Source organism: Salminus brasiliensis, chromosome 14 (genome assembly GCF_030463535.1).
Source record: "Salminus brasiliensis chromosome 14, fSalBra1.hap2, whole genome shotgun sequence".
NCBI classification, from domain to species: Eukaryota; Metazoa; Chordata; class Actinopteri; order Characiformes; family Bryconidae; genus Salminus; species Salminus brasiliensis.
Genome location: NC_132891.1, coordinates 24,698,800 through 24,726,370, shown reverse-complemented (window position 1 = coordinate 24,726,370; position 27,571 = coordinate 24,698,800). Strand labels below are relative to the sequence as shown.

Genomic DNA, 27,571 nt, shown 5'->3' with positions numbered 1-27,571 from the left:
TGTTTTGGAGATCAGTTCATTTACAGTGACATAACTTTTGTCTGAGGTGCCCAAACTTTTGCATGTCACTTTATAAACATGTATGTATGGTATATGAATTAGGTCTCTCTCTCTCTCTCTCTGTCAGCCTGTCAGTGCTCCTTGGACGGCTCTCGGTTCACAGAGTGTGACCGAATCTCTGGACAGTGTGTTTGTCTGCCCAATGTTGTTGGTCAGCATTGTGACACATGCAGCCCTGGATCTTATGGCTTCCCGCTCTGCCAAGGTGAACTTGCTTATATATTCAGTCCAGTCCAAGGATTGATCCATTACCATTTACTTCAGTTCTGTTCTGATCACGCTGTGCTCTCTTGCTCTCTGTGTTTTTTTTTTTTTTTTGCTGATATTTAGCTGATACTTGTGACCCTGCTGGCTCTGTACAGAACCAGATCTTGCCCACAGTGGTGAGTATGAAAGATGCTTTGTTTCAGTAACTTTGTTTTTAAAGGATTAACTGCAAATATGAATTCTCAAATAAAAGGCGATTTATGTTCTGCCACGCTTATTAAGGAGGATGTCTGATTGGTCATGTCTGCTTTCGCTTTTTCCTTCAGGGCTCCTGTGAGTGCAAGCCCTATGTAGAGGGCATGGCCTGTGACAAATGCAAGCCTCTCTACTGGAACCTCTCCCCGGACATGGCGTATGGATGCTCAAGTAAGAACTATACTCGGTTTCTACGGACCGAACGGCTGATTTTACAGAAGATCTGGTGTAAGGCAAGCCAGGTGCACTCCATGATTCCTAGTATTTAACACCGGATGCAACTCTTATGCATCCAGCTGATCCAACAAAGGAGTTAAATCTCAAGTGGGTGTTGCATCCAGATTTCTTAGCTATTTGATTGGCTAATTTTGATTCCTCATCATTTATTTGGTCAGTTTGTGAATGAGCCCAACAGATACTGTTGTGAAGGTCTGTATTAGAGCAGTGCTGCTGAGAGATAGATGTAAATACAGATGTTTACTGCTTTAATTAAGGGCTCACATTGTATGAATTGCATAATAAGAATCCGGTTGTTCTGTTCATTGTCTCAAAAGCTCAGGATATGTGGAGGAATAGAAAATGACTTGTATTGACTTTTGTTGGAAGTAAAGATGTTTTTTCCTTTTCCTGTAAAGCTGCCATTTTTAAAATACAAAATTGTTTGAGTGACAGCAACGATATATGTGGTTAACTTTGGTGTATACCATGCATCTTGTGTAAAATGGGCATAGTTGATTTGGGATTAATGAGACAATTCAACCAAAATCAGAAATGGAACCATTACTGCACAGCTGTCTGTAGAACAAGATTTCCCAGTTTCAGTACTGAGAGACAAAATCTCTTCTAAATTACTTTATTTTGCTAACAGAAATGTAAAGCTTAGGTAAGTTACACCTTTAAAGATGTGTTCTTCAGTGGTTCTTTAGAAAAGTCCAAACCCATTAGAACATGCAATTAACATTTTAAACGTCTCTTCAGGAACCCTTTAAAAATGATATTTTATGATATTTATATAGCTCAAAAAAGGGCCAAAGAACCCCATTAGAGCACTATATAGAACCCAGTTTGCAACCTATGAGTGTACTTACGACCTACATAGATACATTGATGACTAAGGACTTCTTTCTGGCTCTGTTTTAATGATCCGATGAATTGATTAAGCCGTCAAGAGGCTAAAAGATACAATAGTGCACGACATAATACTACACTCCATGACTACACACAATTGTGTGTAGTCTGGTATAATCTGGTATTGTATTCAGTCAGGATGTCATGTGATTTTTGTGTGTTGTGTAGGCTGTGAGTGTAACACTGGAGGCACCTTAAGTGAGGTAGCAGAGTGTGCTCAGGTGAGTGATACTTTCCTCGATTTTGATGGCAATAAGCTTTCAGCAGCATAGTCGAAAAAGCAGTGTGGTTGTAGGTGGAATTATGGTGTGTGTGTGTGTTCAGAGCAAGAACCATTTGAATGTGTCAGTAAACTTTACCTGGATAATGTACTTTTCTCTGTGGTGACAATCTCTTGTATATGCTTTAATCCACCCAAACCCATTTGGTTTAGAATATCTTGTGGAGTTCCACAGGGTTGTATTTTAGGACCTACATAACTGATGTTAAATTTGGCAGCAGTCCAGTTATGGCAGAAAATAACTGAAGTGTTGGCTCACTTACAGAATCTACAGAATTCAAGAACATATTAGTATAGTTCTATGTAACACAAAAAAGCTAAAAAACTAATAAGAGTGCTAAGAGTGTAGCTATGAGCTACGTAGATCTCAGTTTGCCAGTACCATGGTGGAGTAAGCTGTGTTGTTTTTAAAGAGAGATTGTGTTGTATATAATTTATATTGTGGTGTGTGTGTGTGTGTGTGTGTGTGTGTGTGTGTGTGTGTGTGTGTTATCAGAATAATGGCCAGTGCTACTGCAAACCCAATGTGTGCAGTGGAACGTGTGCCGTGTGCAAGGAAGGCTACTTCAACCTGCAAAGCAACAACTACTTTGGGTGCCAGGGTAAGTTTAGTCCTTTCCTAAACACTATCAGTACGTCGTCAATATACCCTGACAAACTGTTCATGTGTCTGCGTGTGCAGGTTGTCAGTGTGATATTGGAGGTTCTGCTGGTCTGTCGTGTGGTGAGCGGAACGGCAGGTGTAGGTGCAGACCCAACATAGAGGGACCCAAATGCAACCAGTGAGTCCAATCCTGAAATCCTGCAGAATTTCCAGAACAATCAAAATCCACCAAAATAAATTGAGCACATATTTTAGACATATATCTTGGATATCTTTCCCAGTATCAAACTGTTCAAGTCTGGTTCGTTTCCCAGGCCACGTCCAGATCACTATTTCCCGGACCTGCACCACATGAAGTTCGAGGTGGAGGACGGCACTATGCTTGATGGGCGCCCAGTGCGCTTCGGCTACAACCCACTTGAGTTTGAGGGCTTCAGCTGGAGGGGCTACGCTCAGATGTCCCCAATTCAGGTAAGAGTCCAGCACCCTCTGCTGGGACAATGCAAGTTTGAGTTCATGATGATATTAATATGTTTATTATATATTTTGAAACATTTTGGAGCCTTTATTTAACAATGTTATAGCTAATATGCTTTAGAATACATTTGCAGCACAGACAGGGTATTGAGTTGTCATTTAGTAAAAAGTATGTTTAGACCTGAATAAAGATTAAATGTCATTTACACAATGCCAATGCAGTAGATTGCAATAAATGTCATACCTGATTTGTATTAAATGTGGTTATGAAATGCAGTTTTGCATAGTTTTACATTTGTGTCATTCACATGCATTAGATCCAGTGCATGTCCCATGCTAAGGAAAGTTGCTCTTTTCTGGAATTTGTTTATGTTTGTAGTTAATGGAAGCTTGGCTTTGCTTGTGGCTGTGTGTGTGGGAAGCTAGTAAGTGTGTAATTGGTGCTTTGCATTTACTGGATGCAGGGATTGGCTGGGTGCTCTAGTGCTGGTGGTGGTTTTAAAGGGATGCTTTGGCCAAAAATCAAATTTGCACAAAGATGACTTTCTATCATTACCTCGGATGTAGTCGATCAGTCCAAATTTTATATTTTTATGTTGTCAGGAACGACATGGCTAATGTAGCTGAGTAATGAGAGCTTATAGCTGCCAGTTCTCATTGTGCAAAGTGCGCATGTTAAATCATCACAGTATGTAGAAGTTATATTGAAGTAATTTTATACAGTGACACACTATTATCAATATAAATGGTCAATATAGGCAAATCTAGACACCAAAGAGCTGCTAAAATTTTAGAGCCCTAACAAGATCCTAATTAGGGGACTATAAGTGGAATTAGTGTATACTAAATGGAAATATAACATCTAAACAGATACAAACAGAACACATAGGGCAAATTAAACTTTATTGTTTATTAATTGTCATTGTTTATTATTTATCATCAGTGATGCCCTTGTAAGATCTGCTATACTCAAGGTGTCCCCTGGATGCTCAAGGACCCTTAGTGACTGCTTGTGACTATTTTAGCTATATTAGCTCCTTTGAAAGTCGAGAGGATATTTTTATTTTTTTACTTCTCCTGTAAAGTCACTATTTATATATAAAAAAAGAGTCCTACATATTCAAGGGGTCCCCTGGATGCTCAAGGGTCTAAGTGACTGCTTCTGACTATGTATAAAAAGGGAAAAACAAAATTGTCCTGGCTGATTGACTGCATCTGGGGCTCTGAAAAGGATGTGCAATTTTTTTATTTGGCCAGGCTTTCATTGCTTTAAGGAACAGCTCTGCTTTTGTGCTCTCCCTCCCTCTCTTCCTCTGCCTGGCTGCATTCTCTCAACCTGTAGTCGCAGGTACTGGTTGAGGTGGTGGTCGGTTCTCCAGATCTGTTCCACGTGGTGTTGCGCTACGTGAACCGCGGGGGTGTGGACGTCCAGGGGAGGGTCTCTGTGGTGGAGGACGCTAGGCACTTCTTGTGCGGGAACTGTAAGTCCTTCCCCTTCTGCCTCCTCTGCTCTACCTCAGCTCTCCTGTTTTTCCCCTTTCTCTTCCTCACTTTCCATTCCTGCCCGCATCCTCTCAATCTCAAAAGCTGAGGCACCCAACCCAAACCAGGGCTTCTCCCCTCCAAACCAATGCCAAACCCTTACTACGCCCCAGATAAAACCTTCACAACTAGGCTACCCTCATCAGACAGGTCAGGTCTTTAACTTAAGGCCTCTGCTATGTACTTCCCTTCCCTATGCCCTCTCTCCCTCCTTCTCTTTCTCCCCTGCTTTCCCCCTCCCCCTCCTCTTTCTGTCTCAGAATGCGGTTAAATTGACGGTGCACGTGAGTGAGGCGGACATGTACCTCACACGCTTCATCCTCAGATATGTAAACACTGAGGCTGCCGTGTCCCATGGCAAAATCACAGTCTATCAGAACAGCAGGAAAGGTATGTGTGACTGTTGCCGTGGCCAGTAGCGGCTCTGGACGGTCACGGATTTTCCTGCATTTTTCTGTTGACGCCGTAACATCCTAGTGTATTCTGATGTTTCTCTGCCTCTCTCTTACTCTTTTCTTTAGGCTCTGAGCAGGCCAAGCAAATTGTCTTTGCCCCCAGCTCGGAGCCCACGTTTGCGAATGTGCCCCAGAACAGTTTTGTGGAGCCGTTTGTGCTGAACCCTGGGACCTGGACTGTAGTCATCGAGGCTGAAGGAATCCTGCTGGTGCGTTTAGTAAAGTCTTAAGCCATGAGAGGCTGTATCTTATGGTGATTTTTCATGATTAAAGGTCATTAGTGTGTTTGTGTACATGAATAAAATTTTTTTTTTTTTTTTTATTATTGTTATTTTTGTTTTTTTGTTTTTTTTATAGGTACAAAAGTATGATAAAATACAGCAGTTAATACACCTGTTACCAATACATTAATTTAATATTTAGATATAATCACCAAGCAATGTAGTTTGTTTGCAGTAGGCTATAGTTGCAAAGTTGAAGTGTCCGTCCCAGATCATGCCCAAGCGCGGCCCATGTTCCATGTTGGCCCCACATACTCTTTTGGGAAGCCCAACTGGGTCCCACTAACAACACATGTACAAACCCACTCAGAGCCCAGGTGTAAAAGTAATGTAAGGAAAACAAAGGGCAAAATTTTTGGGATACACTAGGCTGACTGTTTCAGCTGCATAGCTGCCCATTGAAAATAAATGCATTTTAGTAATATAAGATATATCAAGGGAGCATCTATGTGAACTACTGAGCATTAACATGTGTTTCACAGAGCAGAAAATATGATGAGTAGTTGCCTATAAGTATTGTAATGGTGCAAAAAGTCAAACTTCAGAAGCATGTTATCAGTAAGCTATATTGGAATGTAAATGTGGGGCTTAGTTGGGACATTTCACTCGAGTTCTCTTGATGCTAGGCTACATACTTCTGATATGTCTCCTTGCTGGAGTGTGATTTGAAATGTGCAGGTGTAATGGATTGCTTACAAACCAATAGGGTATATACTTCTTACCCAACCACATTAAAATTGACACTTTCCGGATAGCGCTATTTATCTGGATAGGTGTTTTTTTGTACGTTTGTATGTTTGAATGATGACAAGCTGGAATTCAAAGAAACCGAAATTAAATAGTAACAAGGCTATTTTTAAAATGTATGGAGTAGAAAGTACAGATAATTGTGTGAAAATGTGAGGAGTAGAAGTAAAAAGTCGGCTGCAAAAAACAAATACTATAGATATATAGATAACCAAAATTTCTACTTAAGTAAGGTACAAATACTTCATTACTTGACACCTCTGGCAATGAGTGAGAACATTGCTCAGCCAATCAGAAATCCATATTTCTTAGACAAGAGAACTAAAGCAGAACAACTAACAACTAAATATCGGATTGATAAAATCTGCCTCTCTCTGTCGCTCTCTCTTTCTATTTAGGATTATCTTGTGCTGTTGCCCAGTGCGTATTACGAGGCTCCTATTCTGCAGATTGAAGTGACTGAGCCCTGCACATACAGCCAAACTCAGGACCCCAGCCAGAAGTTAGTATCTTGACACAGAAGACCGAGCACATCACTACATTTTGCATTGGTTGTTTCATAGCATAACTGTTTCATTGCTGTTGCAGTTTCTTCAGTCAGTTTTGGACATATTTTATCGTATTTGTTGGTGCATCTGTGATTTCAGGTAATGACTGTCATGCTCTCATTTGTAGCTGTTTGCAGTATAAATATCTGTCTCTGGAGGGGTTCCCATCTGTGTCTGGTACTAAAGCCAGCTGCAGGTCAGATAACCACCTGCCCAGACCCTGCCACACTGAGAAAATCACTCCCCGTCATCCCAACATGGCCATCTGCAGCGGCAATGATGTGAGTGTGTGCGTTTTGTGTTGAAGCACCTCATGGCCTTGGCTTGTAACTCACCACCTCACTCACTCACTCACTCACTCACTATGATTTTTTTCTTGTTTAAACACTATGTTTAGCAAGCTAAATATTCTAAAGTATATTAGTACATGAATATACATGAATATTAGTATATATTAGTACATTAGTACATGAATATCCTTTGATGCTTTACATCAGTGACACTGTGTGTCTTTATTTTTACATCTTCAAATTTCTAACTCTCCTTTAAAAGCCAGTAGGAAGTTTTTAAGTAATATTTTTTTAGAGTTACATTATGTTTCCATCTACCAAGTAACTGTTTGGGAGATACAAGGTTTTCTTAGGACCAGAACTATACATTTTCAGTATGATTATCAGTGAAAATTGGTTGCTTGGTTGATATAGTTGATATAAACAGGAACACACTTGGTACTGGTCGATGTGGAATTGAACACCATGTATCTTTGTGTTTGTGTGCAGATGAACGTGCAGCTGCATGCTCGTGTACCTGTACCAGGCAAGTACGTAGTGGTGGTGGAGTACGCCAGCGAAGATGAAGCTCCGCAGACTCTCACTGTGTCGGTCAACACAGCCAGAGGACACAACCACCAGGAGCACATCACACTGCTGCATTGCAAATACAGGTGTGTGGCTGTGTGTGGCTTTTCTGCTCTGGGCACATCCTTGGGACCTCTCGAATCCTGGAGTCCTGTGCATGGCCCGACTCCTGACTCACATTAGTTTTGTGGTTCTGGAGTTATACAATTATCAGTTGAATATTTACCCTGGACCTTAAGAGGATGGTATATCTTTCCTATGGGTTTCATGGTTGGTTGATTGTATTCCTTTACTCAACACTCTTTCTTACCTCTGTGTGTGTGTGTGTTAGTTTTCTGTGTCGAGCAGTGTCTGTAGATGATATGAAACGTGTAGCAGTCTTCACTCTTTCCTCGGATGCTGATGTGCAGCTCGTTGCAGACCGAAGCAGCTTTTTCTTGGTGAGAGAACATTAACCTCGTGTTTGCTTCTTCCAGTGTTTTACACTTTGAGTGTAAAGTGTGTGTCTGCAACTTGAAACGCAGGTCTGATCTTTGTCCCTGTAAGGGAGAAATAGAAGTTTTGAATAGTCTTGAACCTAGACTTAAACCTGAAGGACACTGCAAGGTTACAGCTGCACAAACTTCCCAAAAGAAAAACATCCTGCACAATACACACAGGACAGCAAATGGGTTTTGTCATAGGAAAACTAAGACCTTGTTTACATCTGATCACTTCATATGACTAATAGGTTTTAGATGCATTTACACTTGATAAAGCATCTTTAATTTTTCTGACTGAAATCTGATTACTGAATGGGACGGTATGCAAATTTGCTCATTGTGCTGCAATTATTACTGGTTATCATGGTAGTACCGGGAGGAGTTGTGGTTGTGGAATGCTCCTAGGTGAGAAAGAAGCATTTACACTGCTTTAACATGGAAGAAATGTGTCTCGGACCACCTCTGGTCTTGTGTCTTGGATGTGTTTACACTTGCATTTTTATGTGGCTTTGCCTTTTCCAGATATAATCCTGAAATACTTAAGGTTCAATAAGTTTACTGAAAACAAGACGTTTTGTATATATATATATATATATATATATATATATATATATATATATATATATATATATATATATTAAAACTTAGGCACAGAATGCACTCTGTTGTGAGTTAGTCCTTTGTAAGGTTCAAGAACAACAGTCTGATGATCTTTAAACAAAGAAGCCAAAGAACCAAGAGTCTGATGTGTCTGTGTGTGTGATCTTTCCTCCAGCACAAAGTGTTCCTCATCCCTCATGCTCAGTTCACTATGGAGTACCTGAGCCCCAGAGTTCATTGCATCAGCACCCATGGACACTTTGCCCCAGACAGGTAACACAGCATGCTGAACAGCAGGAAACTTGAGTATTTTGTAGGTCAGTGCTTCAGGTAAAGCAGGAACAGTATTTTGTATGTTATGCTTCTTTGCATCTGCAGGTTTTATTCCATAGACATAACTCAACATTGGCCTCTCTGAGATATATATATATATATATATATATATATATATATATATATATTCACTTTTATATATCCTTTTATACCCCCCCCCCCCCCCCCCCCCATTTTCCAGTGGTTCCTGTGTGCCCTCTCGGTTCCAGACTCCGTCTCAATCTCTGGTTCTGAAGGAAGGTCAGGCTTCCTCAGTTCCAGAGCAGGTTCTGGTCTCACTTCCTGACCATCCGCCCACTGATACCTCACGCTGGCTCATCAGTGACACACCCCCCACTGCTGTTGACAACGGCGACCATATCCGCCTGGACTCCACTCAGGTAGACTTCTCGCTCATACTCCCTGGGGCCGGATCCTCCCTGTATATTTCAATCATTAGTGTTGTGATGTCTGTCACTTCTTTGTTTTTTCCCCAGAATGCAGTAGTGTACTCGACACACGTTCATGCCTTGGGCCGTTACGTGTTCATCCTACATTTCCACCAGCCGCTGCACCCGACCTTCGCCATACAAGTCTACGTCAATGGAGGACGCATCTGGCAGGGTGAGCCAAACAGTCCCAAATGAGCTCTTTCTAGGCCTTACATTATAGGAGAACACACTACTGCATCAGAGCTCACTCTCATTAGGTATCATCAGGCAGAAAAGAGGTGTAAAAAAGGCATCATTAGATTGTGATGCATAGATCTGCTGGTGGTGATTCAGCTGAATCAGTTTAAGAATAAATACATTAATACAATAAATAAACAAATGCAGTAATTCAACAGTAATTTTGTTCATATACCAACTTCTTCACCAATTGTAGTCATACTCAGTTCTCACCCAGTAGCTAGGGTTCCCACATGACAGAGTGTTACCAGTGCTAGGAGATTGAAAGCTAGCATGTTCTTCCTCCCTGTCACATGATGCCAGTCACCGCATCTTTTCAAACTACCAATAAAACAGTGTCATTAAACAGCGTTTGGAGGAGAGCACTAATCACCAGGTTTCTTGCATCAGCCACCGCCTTACCCACCCAGAAAGAGCAAGGCTAGTTGTGCTCTCTGATAATACCGGCCAAGGATGGCTGTGGCATCACCACTGACCGAACCAGTGATCAGGCTGCACTATTCTGAAGCCTGAATGTTGAATATTAAAAGCTGCAATAAAAACAGTCTAAATTTGGCCCTGTTATTGGGAGACTGCAAGATTGTGGCTGTGAATTGGAAATGTATGATTTAAGAACAAAAGCTGAAAAAATAAAAAGTAATCTTAAAGATTACTGACAGTAGAGGTCAGCACAAGCATGAAAGAGCTGACTTGTACCCGTAAGGTTGTGCCCTGTCTGGTCCTGTCAAAGTTCGATTTGAAAAACCTACCCCACTATTTTGAACACAGCTTTAGAGTGGAACATTACCAGAGAGAAAGAACCCAAAACACACCGCTATTTCAGGACCTGATTTAGTCATGTTCCCTATTCTCTTCTATTCTCTCCCACCCCAGGCCTGGCCAACGCCACCTTCTGTCCTCATGGCTACGGTTGTCGTAGTGTTCTGATCTCAGAGAACCAGATTATTCTGGACGTGACAGACCATGAAGTCATCGTGACCGTGCGAGTTCCGGATGACAAAACGCTGTGGCTGGTGAGTTCTGTACAACCAGCAGCTGACTAAAAACACTGGATTTGTGTAAAAGAAAGAAACATTCGGTCTGATCCTCCGTCTGTGTTTGCATGTGTGCATTAGGACTATGTCCTAGTGGTGCCAGAAAGCAGCTACAGCTCCACTTACCTGTCGGAAGAGCCACTGGACAAATCCTACGACTTCATCAGCAACTGTGGACAAAACAGCTTCTACATCAAGTATGGATGATTGAAGGAGTTTATTGGATTGAATCTGATGTAACAAAGAATGAACCGCTTAGTTCGAAATGAGTAAATGAACAACATTCTGAACACGTGAGAGATTAACTGAATAAATGAATGAATTATTGAATGAACTAACTCCCACCTCTCTGTTCCTGCCAGCCCACTGACAGCATCTTCGTTCTGCAAGCACTCTGCCGCATCTCTGTCTGCGTTCTTCAATAACGGAGCGCTGCCTTGCGGCTGCCATGAGGCTGGAGCTGAGAGTGATACATGCCAGCCTTTTGGGGGCCAGTGCCCCTGTAAACCCAACGTGATAGGCCGAGACTGCTCAGAGTGTGCCACTGGCTACTATGGCTTCCCCAACTGCAGGCGTGAGTAGCATCCACACAGCAAAGTAACAGAAGAGACTAGTTTGGGCTTCTTGAAGAAATCATGAATTCTAAAAAAATGATTGGGTGACTGACAAGTGTTAATGAGGTCAGGATTTCGCATGATCACCACCCTACCTTATTCCAGAAATATTGTTTGGAGCTCCAACATTCCAGAGAACACAGTTCCACTGCTCCACAGTTCAATTCTGGGGATCTTAATAACCCTCTAACCCATGCCTGGCATTTGCATTGCTGGCACACGTTTTATGTTTATCTGCTCCTGTTCTATTGGTAGTACTTCTCCAAAAGGACTGTGTGTGTGCGTTTTGGTGTGCATTTAAACATCTGTGTCAGCAGTGTGTTCAGCGTAAAGTAGCTGAATGCGAAAGTGCTTCCATGAACGTTTGTGGATGTCTCTCTTGGTGCTCTTCTATTCTGTTACCTGCTAATGTGCATTTCTGTTTGTTTCCAGCGTGCAACTGTGGCCCGCGTCTGTGTGAGCCGGTGACCGGCGAGTGTATCTGCCCTCCACGCACTGTGTTGCCGGAGTGTGTGCAGTGTCAGCCACAGACGTTCGGCTGCCATCCCCTGGTGGGCTGTGAGATGTGTAACTGCTCCCGACCTGGTGTCACTGCCCAGGACATCAACTGTGACACAAACAGTGGCCAGTGCAGGCAAGTCTTCTTGGTTGGATTTAATGAATTACCTTATGGTTATATCTTAGGGTATAATTGGCTCAGAATCAGAATAGTCTAAAATGCACTAAAAAATTCCACCTTTCTAAAATTCTCAGTTTAATTGTTTTACATGTTGTGACTGTAGCCACATTCTGCTGCACAGTACACTTTATGCTTACTGTTTGAACATTAGTAATGAGAAAATTCCTCCTCAACATTTGGCTGAAATTTGTCTACACTGTGAAACCTAAGACTACTTAGCTAAACCTATATGAAACTTGTTCATTTGTGACCTAGACCTTATCCCCAGGTCTTTCTAGGTCGGCCATAAAGACCCAAGAACTCGTCTTTAAACCCTTAAATTGACTCTACATAGAGAACTTGCTATAATTAAAAAAAAAAGCCTGTGTAAATGAAGCAAGCCCCATGGTGATGTGTTCTCTGCCATGCACCTTCCTGTTTGACCCAGGCCCACAAAATTCCACAGTAACCTGCTACATTCCACAGTGACATTCCCCTACTCTCGGGGGGGAAACTGCTGCCTTTGTCCAGGCAAGAACACACTCGGCTCAAACCTGGAACATCACTGCAGGCAGTGACACCTGGAGTTTTATAGCAGAACATGCACACATCTGTTTTCAGACGCAAAGTGTTCACGCCCCTGGACGTTTAGCACTTCTTAGTAACAGCAGTTTTAAGATACTTTTAAGAGTATTATTGCTAATAAAAGATATATATATATACACTGTATAGACACTTACTAAGCACTGTACTGGGGACCTCTTATGATGGAGCTTGAGATTCTGGTTCTTGTTGACATGACTTTGGTACACAATCCTGCAAATTTTAAGGAGCACGGTAAATGCTGTGAATCTCCGCTTGTCCCAAAGGCGTGACTGGGAATGCCACTGAATAACACTGACCTCATTGTCATGTTCATGAAACCAGTTTGAGTTTGCATACACGTATTTGTGTGATTTTATTACAATTTAAAAAGCTGTCCTTCTTATTATGTCTTTCGCGTTGAATGGACCAATAGAAATGGGCAATTTCATTTCATTGAGGTTTGTTCTGATGGCAGTAAGTTATGAATCTTTATAAATTAATGTAAATGAATGATACATATAAATATTACATGGGAAAATTCCACAGGTGTAAGGCAAACATCATTGGTCGGCAGTGTGACAGGTGCGCTGCAGGCTTCTATGGATATCCCAACTGCAGACCGTGCGACTGCAATGAAGCAGGAACTGAGAAGAATGTGTGTAACTCCATTACAGGACAGTGTCTCTGCAAGGTAGGCAGTCTAGTAGTCTATCGCTGTCTCTATGCTTCTCTTTCTTCACTTTTCTGGTGCTTGTCCCATGGTGCAACACACAACAGCAGTGTGATCAGTTGATGTCAGCTGTACAGAAGTCGCCCATAACGGTGTTTAAGCATTAAGAATTTAAAGTGCTCGTGTGCAGTGACGAGAAGGAGCTGTGTGGTCAGTTTATGCTTTGTCTGTATGATGTGCTCCTCTTCAGGAAAATGTGGAGGGCTCACGTTGTGATCAGTGCAGACTGGGTACATTCCATCTGGACCCCACTAACCCTAAAGGTTGCACCAAGTGCTTCTGCTTTGGGGCTACTGACCGCTGCCGCAGCTCAGACAAGCGCAGGAAAGAGGTACTCATAAAAAGCACACCAATTTTTAACTCATTTCTGTACGAATTACTGAGACAGTGTGTTAGTCTTCTGTAATCCGAATCAGAATCATTTGTGTTGCTGTTACTCAAATACCTTGTATCTCGGGGCTCCAAGTAGCTCAGCAGCCTTAAGCCACTGACCCTTTGGCCTGAGGCTTGCAAGTTCAAAGACTGGATCATGCCTTTTTTTAACGTTTTTCACTTTTATTTTATTTATATAAATCAAAACATTGTGTTAGTATTTTTTTTACTTACATTTAAAGTTAATACTTTTCCTTCTATTATTAAGCTGTTATTTTGGAGATACAAGGTTTTGTACTTGCATGTATATTTCAAAAATGTTGTGCTACTCATGTAACCTGTAGAATTGTGGAATGATCTAAACAAATCTGCAATCTGCACAGATTATGGACATGGATGGCTGGGTGCTGTTGAGAGGGGACAGGCAGGAAGTGCCTGTGTCCGTGTATCCAGATCAGGACCTGGTGGAGGCGGATCTGAGTGACGTCCCTGACGTTTACCAGGATTTACACTGGCATGCTCCCCATACATACTTGGGTGACAAGGTGAGCTCATGTCCAAAAAACTCTTGAGTAAAGCTGAGGCTTAAGCTGCTAAATACTGATATCCTGATGTTGGCCGGTGGTCCTGCTATTTGTTAAAGCCAATAATACGGTATGGAGTCCGATAAAGGGTTAATGTTATCCTCCATGAAAGTATAATGTTTCCTTAGCAGCAATTTGAGATAATGCACTGACGCTCTGTGATAATGTGAATTGCCAATAACTAATTTGGGGGGTACTGGAACAAATGGTAACAAAAGTACTATAAGTAAATGTGGGACACCGTCCCAAGTCACGCAACCATAACTCATCAACCCGGCATTTCGATTTCTTTGAATTGTTTGTTGGAGAAGGTTGTGGTAGTGTTCTTATGAACGACCTACTAATTCCCTAAACTAAAGGAATAAGGGATACTACCATGTCCAAAAGCTAGAGTAGTAAGGGAACGTTTAGCTCGTAGGTATTTTAGATCTTGCTCTTTTAATAATCCCAAAACAAACCAACATCTATTAGATCTGGATGATCTCATGAGCTGTTAGGCGCTGTTCTGGGATCATGACAAAAGTGAAAATAAGGTCCCCATGTGTTCTCTGTTCTACAGCGGTCATGGCATAGCGTTTCACAACCTTGCATCTTATCTGCTATCTTTAAAAAAAAGAGTAGGGTTTTACTCTGGGTTTCAGACAGGAAGGTGCCAGATTAACATGTAGACTCAGTCAGGTGTGCAGGTCGCAACTGAAGCTTAAAAAAAGTATAAGTAGAATGTAAATATTAGATAAGGTGAGTCTGGTCTTGTTTAGTCTGTTTTAATGCCAGTTACACATGATGCACTGCAGTACAGAAATTCCGTTCTATATCTCTGTCCCTTTAGGTGTCATCATATGGCGGCTATCTACGCTATCGATTGCACACACAGATGATGCGAGGAGACGCTCTCTACCTGCCTTCAGAAACCTCTCGTCCTGACGTCATTCTCAAGGTGCTCTTACATTTACATTTAACAATAACAATAAGCAACCAGCTTCACGTTGTCTGTAACTGGGAATGCACTGGACTAGACTACAGCAAGACATATAACTGGCAGAAACTGATTGGTTCAGAGCAACAAACAATGGCATGTTACTGAATTGCATGTGTTTTCTTGTTTATAGGGTAACCAGATGACGCTGGTCTACATGGAGAGAGAGTATTCTTCTCCTGAGCAGCCTCACGAAGGATTAGTCCATCTAGTGGAAGTAAGAGGAAAAGCCGTTGCACACAATGAACAACCACTAGCAACTGAAGGCTGAGATTGAACATAATATTAAAGATGTGCATAAGTCTGTGCTGTGTTGCTAGTCTGCATGTTGGAGTTGGAGTCAATGGTTAGGAGAGATGGGTGTGAGGTCAGACTAGTCAGAGATTATCAAAGTTTCCTTTCAACCCAACCTTGAACATAATCTAGTAGTAATTAACCTACTGAACCACCAGCCAATGAGATCTGAGAGTGCAAAAAAGTAAAAGTAGTGTATCTGCCCAATACATTATTTTATGTATTGTATAGATGCTTGTATATATGAAATTCTACTCTTATAGCTAACTTGTTAAGTAATACCAGGAATAAACAAGTGATGTCTGTCTGTGCACATGACCGTGAAAGGTCTGAACCTGAACTGCATTGTTTAAATGAACCATGTCTCTTTCTCTAGGGGAGTTTCCGTCATGCTCAGACTGGTAACGCAGTGTCTCGGGAGGAGCTGATGATGGTGTTAGTAGCTCTGGAGTCTCTGCAGATCCGTGCCCTGCATTCCCAGTCCGCCCAGGCCGTCACCCTGCGGGCAGCCGTGCTAGAGGGCGCTGAGCATCTGCCCTCTGGTCGCCATGCCAACAATGTGGAGATTTGCCTTTGCCCTGCCAGCTACCAAGGAGACTCCTGTCAGGTAACCCTGCTCATGCAACCCAGCACCTAACCTGATATTCCAATTAATTCCTTTTTTTGTTACCTTAACTACCATTCAGTAGCACCTGCCTCTGTGACTTTAGGTATCCTTCGAATGTTCTTTCTAATTTCTCTCTGGCTTTCTTTCTCTGTATTTAGCAATGCGCTCCAGGCTACTACAGAGACACTAAGGGCCTGTTCCTGGGCAAGTGTGTTCCCTGCCACTGTAATGGTCATTCTGATCAGTGCCTGGATGGATCTGGCATATGTGTGGTGAGTCCATCCAACTAGTTCATTAAGGCCACACTACATCTACACCATGACTGCTAGTCTGGTTTAATCTTTTATTCTAGTGGATTTTTTTTATTTTAGCTCCCCTCATTCATAGACTTAATCAATATGTTAAACAATCACCTGCAGAACTGTCAGCACAACACAGCTGGAGACCACTGCGAAAAGTGTCAGGGTGGTTATCGTGGCAACAACTCTGTGGATGGCCATGCTGTGTCCTGCACCAGCTGCCCCTGCCCGCTGCAGGTGGCATCTAACAAGTCAGTGCCCTTGCCGCTTTTCTCTTAAAGTTACCATTTCAGAGATGCAGTGTTTTATTGTAACAGCAACAGTAGACTACATATGGCTACTCTTAGACTCACTTGCTTTCGTCCCTGTTTATCAGTTTTGCTATTGGCTGTGTAGAGAAACCCAACAACATGCATTGTCTCTGCATGACTGGCTACGCTGGACCCAAATGTGAGAGGTGAGCTCTTCTGATCTTCTCTCGTCTCTCGTAGTTTGGTCGTTGCATGCTGTTCATGCTGAGTTGTCAATAAAGTTACTGTGAGCTGTTTGTCAGGTGTTGCTCTTCCAGGCCGAAGCTCACTTTAGTGTGACAGATGTTAATTGGTGGTGACTTCATTTCATACTTCACACTCTACTATAGGTGTGCCCCAGGTTACTATGGTAACCCCATGGTGATTGGCAGCACATGCCAGCCGTGCAACTGTAATGACAACTCCGACCCCAATATGCTGTTCAGCGACTGCCACCCAATCACTGGCGAGTGCCAAGGCTGCATGCATAACACTGCAGGACCCCACTGTGAAATTTGTGCCCCAGGTTTCTACGGAGATGCCATAACTGCCAAGAACTGCACCAGTAAGTGACTCATTTTAAGTCAGGGGATACACTTACTTGACATTATTTTATTAATTTATTTTTACATACATAGAAAACTTACAGTTGTGGTTAGAACTTGAAAGACACTTATGATGGCATGTGAGGGTTGTGATGGTATAGTTTTTTTTCTTAGTGCAGTGATTTGTTGCTTTGGTGGTTAACAGTCACTCCCCCACAAAATAAACATGGTCTTTAAAGTAGGGAATTTAAGTATGCTCTGTTAACAGGAATCAATAAAATGTTAAATAAAATGTTTCATTTCATGTAATTAAGCAATAGGCTATTTTATTTCATAGTAGCTTTAGATTAATTATACATAATAGACTTAATAAACTTAAGTGTTTAAGTTTGAGTATTTAAGTAACAGCTTATTAGGGATTAAAGAAATTCTGGGGTAAAATCCAGAAAACATTGAATTTGCACATGTCAAACAATATACCTAAAGCCATGCAAATGAAGTTTCCTATAGTTTTTTTTTCCTATAGTGAATGTGAGCACAGTGTGTGAGGAAAAGAGAATTTATAGAACTTTCATTATAATGGTCTTTTTAATGTACATTTCCATAAAGTGCCATTATTTTCCATTTCCATATAGTTTCCATTCCCCCAGGATTATTGCTTATGTTCTTATTTGATGTATTTCTTGTTAGTTTTGCCTCAAAGGCTTGTCGCGTTTGTTCACTGTTTTGCACATGCAAAGGACAAGCGCAATAAATTAGTCAAGATTTGATAAGGTAACGAAATATAAATCTATGTTCAGGATAGCTAACCAGGGGTGGGTTTCCTAAGCATATACACCCCAAAAGGCTGTAGCGGTCATTTTGACCATATGCAGTAATGGCATCTCCTTTCCCCAAGCCATTTGTTTTAACCATTCCAGCACATCAGTAGTTACATTGACAACACAGCTTCTGTTTACCTCAAAAAACAATCAAAAGACTTCATGTTTCTGAATTACCAAATACAACGATAGAACAAAAAGACATTTACGCAATAGGACAACGAGAAAAAGGACTGCTGCTGATGTTTTGATGCTTCCAAACCTCGATGAAGCTAAATCTGACAGTGGTCAAGAAACCTCTGATTCAGATAGTGATGATCCTGGCTTCATGTCAGCTCATCCAACTGCTTGAACGCTGATAATTATTAAGAAAAAACTTAATGTAAAAAAGTGAGTCTGCACAAAGCAAAATCTACACCAACGGTAATCCACTTGGACAAAATATGTAGGCTGTTTAGCAACACAAATAAGGCATTAGACCTAAAATGTGTAATAATTACATACTATATTCTTGTCTAATTATTAGCTGTTTAAATATTGGACCTAATTTAAAATAATACATTTAATAATACGCATACGAAATGAAAATGACAAAAAAAATATGTCAGAAATGTCTGTTGGAGCCATTTCTAAACAACTAAAGATTCCAATTGTTAAATGAAACTATTGTACATATAGATTATTGGGAGGTGTAGCCGTGTAATAAACGATCACCCTCAGCGGAGAGAGAATAGGTTCGGATGGTCAGGAACAACTCAAGAACCACCAAGGTACAATTTACTTTTAACAGAAAGCTAGAACACCAGTATCAGTGTCTAGTCAAGCGATTTTTACATGGATTGAGAGACTGCTGTTTAGAAGTGACAAAAGAAGCCCCTTCGCCAAGCTCGACTTAAGTTAGCAACTGACCAGTGGAGACAGTGGCAAGGAAAAACTTCCTCAGATTGAGAGAAAGAACCCTTGAGAGTAACCTAGACTCAAAAGAGAAACCCATCCTCCTCTACCAAGAAAATTATTGGGTTTTTTTCTATTAAAGATGCACGTAGTACTTCTCACCACAACTGTAATTAGTGATACATTGAAAAATAGAAACGTTGAACTAGCATATTATAATCATTTCTGTTGTAATACACTTTAATATGTTATGTTTCCAAACTTTTGAACAAGATTGTACTTTTCTATAGCAAACTGATGATGATGTTTCTGATGAGTCATTATGTTTTGTATTAAAAACATCCAGAATGCAACTGTTCTCCATGTGGCACTGCCTCCTGCGACCCACACACTGGTCAGTGCCACTGTAAACCTGGTGTGTCTGGTGTTCACTGTGATCACTGTGAGGTACGGCCCCTCCTCTTGCATTTGGTCTTTTTTTCCTGTTAGATTGCTTTGGTTGGTGTGTTGGCTGGTTGTTGTTACTTTAATATTGTTCACTGATCGTTTTCCTAGAATGGTATGTTTGGGTTCGACTCGTGTGATGGTTGTCAGAAGTGTGATTGTAATGCAGCAGCGGCTCTGGTTCAGACGTGTGACCCCGTTAACGGGTCGTGTGCGTGTCAGCCAGGAGTGAACGGTCCAAACTGCCGCCAGTGTGCTCCTGGATACTGGGAATACACCCCTAACGGTTGCAAAAGTAAGTCCCCTCCCACCATGCTCTCACACACTACTGTAAATAACACATTTAAACATTTAACAGATTTACTGATTGATCACATTCAGCTGTGCTTATGTATAGGTATTGATATGATATCTTTATGGAAGTAATTATGATAAGAAATGTTTGAAGTAGAACTTTGGTGGAACTTTTAAATAACAGATATTGCAGTGTATATAATGCAGTTTCCAAAAAAGTAATTGAGTACATTGAGTACTTATAAATATTCATGTCTTTTATTGAGAACATTGAGTAAACATCCATAGTGCAGGCTAGAAAAAATAAGTGAACCTCTGTAGTAATGATTTCTCCAAGAGCTAATTGGCAAAACATGTTTTTATTAAGGAGATAAGATTGTGTGAATTGTGTCTCACAGATATGTTGCTCATTAACTAAGTCCATTTATTTATGCAAATTCACTAATTAATTAAACCAGGTACATAGAGTTAGCAGTAGTCAGAGACTCTGAGGTTTTATTTTGATTAGGGTTGTTTAAATGATACAATTTATCTACATTATATATGAAAAAATACTGTAAATATACACTAATTGCTAGACACCACATTACTTTTATTGTGTATGTTTCTCCCTGTCTTACGTTTATTAGAGTGTGACTGTAGAGGTGGTCGTTGTGACCCCCGTACTGGAGAGTGCCACTGTCCACCAGGTCTGACGGGAAAGCAATGTGATCACTGTACTGAAAAATACAGCGTACCGGTCATTAGAGAAGCAGATGCCCACTGTGAACGTCAGTACCCACACACACACTTCTGCACTTTATGGCCGACTTTGATAGTGATGCCAGTTTTAAGCAGCGGAAAGTTTGATAAGTAATATTAACTGTGTTCATTTTAAACTACAATGTTTGAGCAAATGCAACACTTTAAGGACTGTTTAGAGTGTCGGTTCTAACAGTTTAAAGCAGTATTATGGAGAATTGTAATTTGCTAATGGGCTCCCTCTACAGGTGGTAGGTGTCATGTACTGCATTTAAGGCAAATCTCGCTTTTAGCCTCTTGACACAATTTTACATGTTGAGAGATACAGAACGGACACTAAAGGTGAAAGGAGCATGTGACCGTACCGTTACATCATGCTAGATAATCTTGCTTTAACATGTTAACAGGTGACACTGCCAGTAAACAATCTCTAAAGAGTGCTTTAAAAAGACGCTTTACTTCATTATGATAGAGGACAATCAATACACACAAGCTTAATTACTGGCTCATTTTAACTGCCACCCGTTAAATACCAGCAAATATATTTCACAGTGTGTGGAGATGTGGTGTTTCAGTGCTTTTGTGTGTGTGTATGTGCAGGATGTGACAGCTGTGTGGTGGAGCTTCTGCGGGATTTGGACAAGGTGAACGATAGAATCCTGTCTGTGAATCATCAGATGAAGAACATTAGCGCCAGCGCCCTTGCCTGGGCTCAACTTCACAACCTAAACAAGTCTATGGAGAATGTGTCTGTGAGTCTTACACAAACACAGTTGCAGCCCCACAGCAGAGTACTGCTGATTCTGGTGGGAAAAGTCCTAACCCTCTTAGGGGCTACGAATGTTTGGGTTAATTGGCAGTACCAAATTGGTAGAAAAAGAGAAACATTCAACTAAACACATTTATATACAAAAAAAATAAAAAATAAAATAAAATAAATCTATATATATATATTTATATTTATATTGCTGACTATGCATGTTCAATTATGTCTAATCTGACAACATGAACTCTGCTTCCCAGAATTCCATAAACAACTACAACAGCACTCTGGATGATAGCAGGGATAGGGCAGATACACTGGAAAAGGAGCTGCAGACCATCAGCTCTGACCTCTCTGAGCTGGAGGAGAAGGTATGGAAAAGACTAGTGAATATACTTATGAATATTAGATTTTTTTCATTTTGTACAATTTAATAAAACATTAGTCATAGAAAATGGAGATCCCCACTTCCATTGGATCATCCTCCTTCCTGTGTCCTCCTAATGTATACATAATCACATGTTGTCAAGTTAACACACAATATACACTATATTGCCAAAAGTATTTACTCACCCATTCAAATCATTGAATTCAGGTGTTCCAATCACCAAAAACCAAGCACTAAGGCATAAAGACTACTTGGGTCACTCTCAGGAGCTCAGTGAATTCCAGCTTGGTACCGTGTGTTTTAAGTCCAGTCATGATATTTCTTTGCTACTAAACAGTCAGTGGCATTTTAACAAAGTGGAAGTGACTGGGAAAGACAGCAACTCTGCCACAAAGTGGTAAGCCACGTAAAATGACAGAGTGGGGTCCGCGGATGCTGAGGCTTATTGTGCGCAGAGGTCGGCAGCTTTCTGCAGAGTCAATCGCTACAGACCTCCAAACTTCATCTGGCCTTTAGGTTAGCTCACGAACAGTGCGTAGAGAGCTTCATGGAATAGGTTTTCTTCGACTAAGCAGCTGCATACAAGCCTTACATCACTAAGCGCAATGCAAGGCGTCGGATGCAGTGGTGTAAAGCACGCCGCCACTGAAATCTAGAGCAGTGGAGTCGTGTTCTCTGGAATGAAGAATCAATTTTCTACGCCTGACAATCCAATAGACGAGTCTGGGTTTGGCGGATGCCAGGAGAACGGTACTTGTCTGACTACATTGTACCAAGTGTAAAGTTTGGTGGAGGGGGGATTATGGTGTGGAGTTGTTTTTCAAGAATTGGGATCTTAATGCTTCAGCATACCAAGAGATTTTGGTTAATTTCATGGTCCAGAGTTTGCTGTTTGGGGATGGTCCCTTCCTGTTCCAACATGACTGCGCACCAGTACACAAAGCAAGGTCCATAAAGACATGGATGAGCGAGTTTGGTGTAGAAGAACTTGACTGGTCTGCACAGACTCCTGACCTCTACCCGATAGAACAGCTTTGGGATGAATTAGAGAGGAGACTGTGAGCCAGGCCTTCTCGTCCAACATCAGTGTCTGACTTCACAAATGAGGTTCTAGAAGAATGGTTAAAAATTCCTGTACACACACTCCTAAACCTTGTGGAAAGCGTTACCAGAAGAGTTGAATCTGTTATAGCTGCAAAGGCTGGCCCGACATCATATTAAACCTTTTGGATTAAGAATGGGATATCACTTCATAAGTTCATATGTGTGCAAAGGCAGGCGAGCAAATACTTTTGGCAATAAAGTAGAAACATTAGGAAGTAATATAGTAGTGTTTTATTTTGTAAGTTACAGACTTTGAAGATCTCAGTCTTTATGTATATGTGTAAATAATGAGCATCTACACAGCTTCTCCACAATATTTGCAATTACTTCTAGACTTATGACAATTTGCTATATGTATGTGCATCTTTTAGGCATCAGTGTCAACAAGAAAGGGAGAAGAGCTTGAGAACAACACCAGAGCCACACAGCACAGAGCGCAAGACCTTCTGGATTTTGCTAAAAACTACATGAAAAATGTAAAAGGTTCGAGCATGGAACCTTTATTATATATATATATATATATATATATATATATATATATATATATATATTCATAATAACATACCTGTAATTACCTCGTACACTTTCTGTGTAACATCTTTATAGCAGTAAGATTACCTCATCAGTTTTTGTTCTATAAGCTGGTGTGTTTCTGTGTTTGGGCAGCTATTCTGGATCAGGTAAAGAAGGCAGCGCAAAATGGATCCCAGGATGTGGATGATAAGCAGCTGACACAGAAGCTGGCGGAGGTTGTGGCCATGTTGAGAGACATGCGTTTCAGAAGCACAGCAAACCAGAGGAAGCTAGCAGACTATGAGCTCACTCAAGCTAACAAATGTGAGTTAGGAAGCAGATTAGGTTGTTTTCGGACCAATAGGGAACTGTCAGATCTTCTGTTATACAAAGATATTTTTTGTAATTTGGGTTTGATTTTAGGGGGGATGCTAGGGGATGCCACACTTTTTTATTTAGCTAGCAACTACTTAGCAACCCCAGTAGCAATACCCCAGCAACGTCTAGGCAGCACTATAGCAACCACCTAGCCACACTTAACCACTGTAGCAATCTTGTCTCAATCTTCCTCTGTCTCTTCCCCTAGTGGTGGAGCGTGTGAAGGGCGAGATGGCTGACCGAGTGGCTGCTAACGAGGATACCGTAGAGGCTATCAGAGACAAACTTAGCAAATTCCACCAAGAGCTCATGAGTCTGAGAGATGCCCTGAATGAGGCTGTCAACAACACGGCTCTCGCTTCAGAGGCCAACAACGTCAACCAAAAACACTTGGAGGAGAACCAGGTAACCCCCCCCCACACACACATGCTTGCACAGCATCATTGCTAGCACAAAATGTCATTCTGTAAGATTGCCACAATCATTGTCTTTCTTTAGCAAAAGGTCAATGATCTGAGGAAGAAGCAGAAAGAGGTGGAGGATATAATGCAAATGGCTGAAGACAACGTAGCTCAGGTCAACGACATGCTGTCCATGCTCCAGGATTCCAAAGAGGTCAGACTCCACACATTACAGTGTCAAGAGAAAGTTAAGGGCCTCTGAAGTAGGGCTGGGCAAAATGAGTGTTATCAGTGATGTTTTCAGTTTATCATTCAGTGATGAATTACATGACATTAGACATTAGGTTATAGACCAGTTACAGAGAGCCTATAGACAACAGCCAGTGTACAGAGACTGCATACACTGTGTAATAACAATTAACCGCTTGGATGCTAGTTCACTTAACCTTTATCTTAAGCCTTTTAAGCCAAGTGAATCAAACAGTGTTAAATATTTATCTCAAATAATATTACATAATATATAAATAATAGGAAGGACATTTAATAATGTAATAAATAATAATTTATTGAAAAAAATTGCACTGAACAGCTAAATATTACTCTTTCTTTTAAAGGAGTATGAGCGCCTTTCTGCTCAACTGGATGGGGGTAGGCAGCCTCTTGCTGAGAAGGTGCAGAATTTTTCTTCCTCTGGTGCCAAAAGCCCCCTGGTGGAGGCAGCTGAGAAGCACGCTGAGCTTCTTGACCAGCTCGCCAAGAACCTCTCCAGGTGCTTATGCCTGTTTGTTTGATTTACCTGTTCCTTTATGACACAATACGCACACAACTTTCTTTGACTTTACTATTGCGTCCTGTTTCCCTGTGTTTGAACAGTGTAATTGCTGACACTAACCAAGATGGGTTCATCCAGAGAGCACTGAATGCATCTCAAGCTTACAACAACATCATCAACAGTGTGAAGGAGGCTGACGCTGCAGCCAAGGAAGCCAATAAATCAGCTACAGAAGCCCTGGAGGTAACCCTAAACCATAAAATCCAAACATGCACATTTATATCCGCCAGCATTAAGCTTCAAATCAACGTAATGACAAAGCAACAGTGACAACTGAGACTACAAAAGTTATCGCCACATGTGGACAAACTAAAGACCAGCACTTCAAGAGTTGACAGGTTTATTTCTTCCTGTCTCAGTCCATGGTAACATTAGAAACATTAGTGAGCACCATGAACACCAAAACTAGCAAAGAGACATATCATTGTATTTCTACTTTAAACTGTAAAGCGCTGAGAGGTCTGTTTCTCAAGGTATTTAACCAGACCTTACAGATAACAATCTGAATGAATACAAAATAAGTTAGCGTTGATCTTCGACTTTAGTATTTTTAATCACAGATATGAGAAGCTTTGTTCTCACCGTTCAGCCCTGTGTCTCTGATTCAGTTTAACTTTGGTTCAAAATGAGCGGTGTTTTTTAGCTGGAGATGAACGTGTTAAAAGTGTGTTGGTAAGTGTGCTTGGTTGAATTATGGGTGTATTTAGGAACATGTAGTAGCCTAAGCCATGGTTTACAGCATGACCGGAAGTGCTTTTAGCGGCACTGTACGCTTTCACATTAACATGGACTTTTGATAATGGTCTATAGTGTGTGTGTGATGCAACTTTGCAACTTTTCTTCATGTGTGGATCAGCAAGGTCTGCTTTGTTTTGGGCACAGAGCATCAAGAGACAGGATCTCCCCCAGCAGGTCAAAGCACTTAAGAACCAGAGTGCTGACCTTGTGAATAAAGCAACAGCTCTGCAGGAAGAGCTTGCTAAAGGTAAATTCCCAATGGCTAAAAAGATTACATTTGCATTTTCAGTATAATAGATCAATTTAAACCTTTTTTAAATAAAGGTCAACTTTTCAGTGCCCAGATTCTTAAGCTAATGTACTTTGTTGCCACTATATCTAAGACAAGCTTGAATGTAACTTTGAACTGAACAGAGGTAAAGCCTCAGCTGCAGGACATCAAGAAACGGCTGCAAGATGCTAAGACCAAAAAGAGTGACCTGTTGATGGATCTGGAGAAGGTGCAGAAATATCTCAACTCAACTGCAGGTGAGGACTTTTTTTTCCCCCTAAGGCATCCGCTTTTGCTTTTGGAAAGCTTACATTTGAGTACCACATCAAACTGTATCTGAACAGTTATTGAAAGACCACAAAACAAGGGATGCTTGTGTGTGTGTGTGTAGGAAACTCGTCAGCAGAGATCCAGGCAGCCAAGCGCGCAGCGGAGAAGGCAAATAGCTCTGCAGCTGATGTGCTGAATACACTGGTCCCTATGAAGAAGAAGCTGGAGGAGTGGCAGAACCAATACGGATCCTCCAACACCACAAAGGATGATATCAATGATGCCATCAGTCAAGCCAACAAGTCAGGTAAGTGTGGAGGTTTGTGACGTTTTAATTTTTTAAATCACATCAAATCACTTTTAGGTTTAAAGGTGAGTGAAAATCTTGGGTGCATTGTTTCTCACAGTGGTACAAAAAAGAACACTGAATAGAAATGCACTGAATATTTACCCATTAACTTCTACTGTACATATTCACACGTTATACACACTGTACATACATTATACATACTCTCTGTTTACAGTCTTACACTGGTTTAAAGCAGTTAAATGTGCAAGTTTAATATAATTTGAATGTTTACATTATTTACAAAAGTCACTGGATGGGTTTGAATTCAAGTATAGTGTGGGTGGGGATCCAGTAGTATGCATAGGGTTTCCAGTAGTAATTATTTAATGTTTTTTCTGCCTTTTGATCTTTGCTCTTCTCCTTTGTATTTATTTACTTTGATTTATTACAAAATTCTGGTTGTGCGTTGCAAAGCTAGCAGCTACCTGGCAAACCCTATAGCAACATATCATTATAACCACTAATTCATTCCATAGCAATCACCTAGCAAAACTGTAGCAACCACCTGGAACACTTTTGCAACTGTCATAGCGACCAACTGGAATACCTTAGCAACCACCTGAAATAAAATATTATCCACCATAGCAACCCCATGGAATACTGTAGCAACACACTAGCACCCACTAAGCAGTTCCATAGCAATCACCTAGCAACAGTGTAGCAACCACCTGGAACACTTTTGCAACTGTCATTAGTGACCAACTGGAACTCCTTAGCAACCACCTGAAATAAAATATTATCCACCATAGCAACCCCATGGAATACCGTAGCAACATGCTAGCACCCACTAAGCAGTTCCATAGCAATCACCTAGCAACAGTGTAGCAACCGCCATAGTAATCACCTGAAATATCATAGCAACTGCATAGCAACACCAAAGCAACCACCAAGAATACCACTGCAACTGCCTAGCTATACTGTAGTAACCACTTGATAACCACTTAACTGAGTGCAAGCCTCAGAAAAGGCAGCTTCACTCTAGTGACCACGTAGCAAAGTCTGATTGGGTCAGGGATCTTTAAATGCTTTGTCAGCTATATATTAGACAGTGTCTCACCTCTTCCATTTCCTGTATGTATACGTTTGTGTTTTCTGCAGTGAGTGCCCTCAGTGAGACCATTCCAATGTTGTTGAAGAAGCTGGATAGTTTGCAGAATAATTCAGTTCAGATGCCAAACATCTCAGAGAACATCCTGAGAATCCGCGAACTCATCGCTGAGGCCCGAAAGGCTGCCAACAAGGTATCTTGAATTCTTAG

General features: G+C 41.2%; 1 protein-coding gene across 3 annotated transcripts in view; it reads left to right on the top strand.

Moving 5' to 3' along the window:
• lama5 (laminin, alpha 5) overlaps positions 1-27,571 on the top strand; it is a 90,591-nt gene that overhangs the window by 49,251 nt on the left and 13,769 nt on the right. For all 3 annotated transcript variants that reach the window (XM_072656437.1, XM_072656436.1, XM_072656435.1), the window contains 45 exons: positions 128-265; positions 391-443; positions 594-693; positions 1,819-1,871; positions 2,427-2,532; positions 2,613-2,712; positions 2,849-3,005; positions 4,354-4,492; positions 5,075-5,217; positions 6,435-6,538; positions 6,712-6,865; positions 7,364-7,527; positions 7,773-7,881; positions 8,699-8,796; positions 9,038-9,236; positions 9,333-9,459; positions 10,398-10,537; positions 10,640-10,755; positions 10,921-11,132; positions 11,605-11,806; positions 12,962-13,106; positions 13,336-13,476; positions 13,901-14,062; positions 14,931-15,038; positions 15,211-15,294; positions 15,748-15,978; positions 16,137-16,250; positions 16,398-16,528; positions 16,654-16,734; positions 16,918-17,132; positions 19,174-19,274; positions 19,383-19,566; positions 20,195-20,335; positions 20,907-21,058; positions 21,330-21,440; positions 22,933-23,044; positions 23,228-23,398; positions 23,661-23,857; positions 23,951-24,067; positions 24,468-24,622; positions 24,727-24,868; positions 25,568-25,670; positions 25,838-25,951; positions 26,086-26,271; positions 27,412-27,554. In XM_072656437.1, the coding sequence (XP_072512538.1) occupies positions 128-265; positions 391-443; positions 594-693; positions 1,819-1,871; positions 2,427-2,532; positions 2,613-2,712; positions 2,849-3,005; positions 4,354-4,492; positions 5,075-5,217; positions 6,435-6,538; positions 6,712-6,865; positions 7,364-7,527; positions 7,773-7,881; positions 8,699-8,796; positions 9,038-9,236; positions 9,333-9,459; positions 10,398-10,537; positions 10,640-10,755; positions 10,921-11,132; positions 11,605-11,806; positions 12,962-13,106; positions 13,336-13,476; positions 13,901-14,062; positions 14,931-15,038; positions 15,211-15,294; positions 15,748-15,978; positions 16,137-16,250; positions 16,398-16,528; positions 16,654-16,734; positions 16,918-17,132; positions 19,174-19,274; positions 19,383-19,566; positions 20,195-20,335; positions 20,907-21,058; positions 21,330-21,440; positions 22,933-23,044; positions 23,228-23,398; positions 23,661-23,857; positions 23,951-24,067; positions 24,468-24,622; positions 24,727-24,868; positions 25,568-25,670; positions 25,838-25,951; positions 26,086-26,271; positions 27,412-27,554 (6,155 nt within the window). The remainder of the gene's footprint in view (positions 1-127; positions 266-390; positions 444-593; positions 694-1,818; positions 1,872-2,426; positions 2,533-2,612; positions 2,713-2,848; positions 3,006-4,353; positions 4,493-5,074; positions 5,218-6,434; positions 6,539-6,711; positions 6,866-7,363; positions 7,528-7,772; positions 7,882-8,698; positions 8,797-9,037; positions 9,237-9,332; positions 9,460-10,397; positions 10,538-10,639; positions 10,756-10,920; positions 11,133-11,604; positions 11,807-12,961; positions 13,107-13,335; positions 13,477-13,900; positions 14,063-14,930; positions 15,039-15,210; positions 15,295-15,747; positions 15,979-16,136; positions 16,251-16,397; positions 16,529-16,653; positions 16,735-16,917; positions 17,133-19,173; positions 19,275-19,382; positions 19,567-20,194; positions 20,336-20,906; positions 21,059-21,329; positions 21,441-22,932; positions 23,045-23,227; positions 23,399-23,660; positions 23,858-23,950; positions 24,068-24,467; positions 24,623-24,726; positions 24,869-25,567; positions 25,671-25,837; positions 25,952-26,085; positions 26,272-27,411; positions 27,555-27,571) is intronic.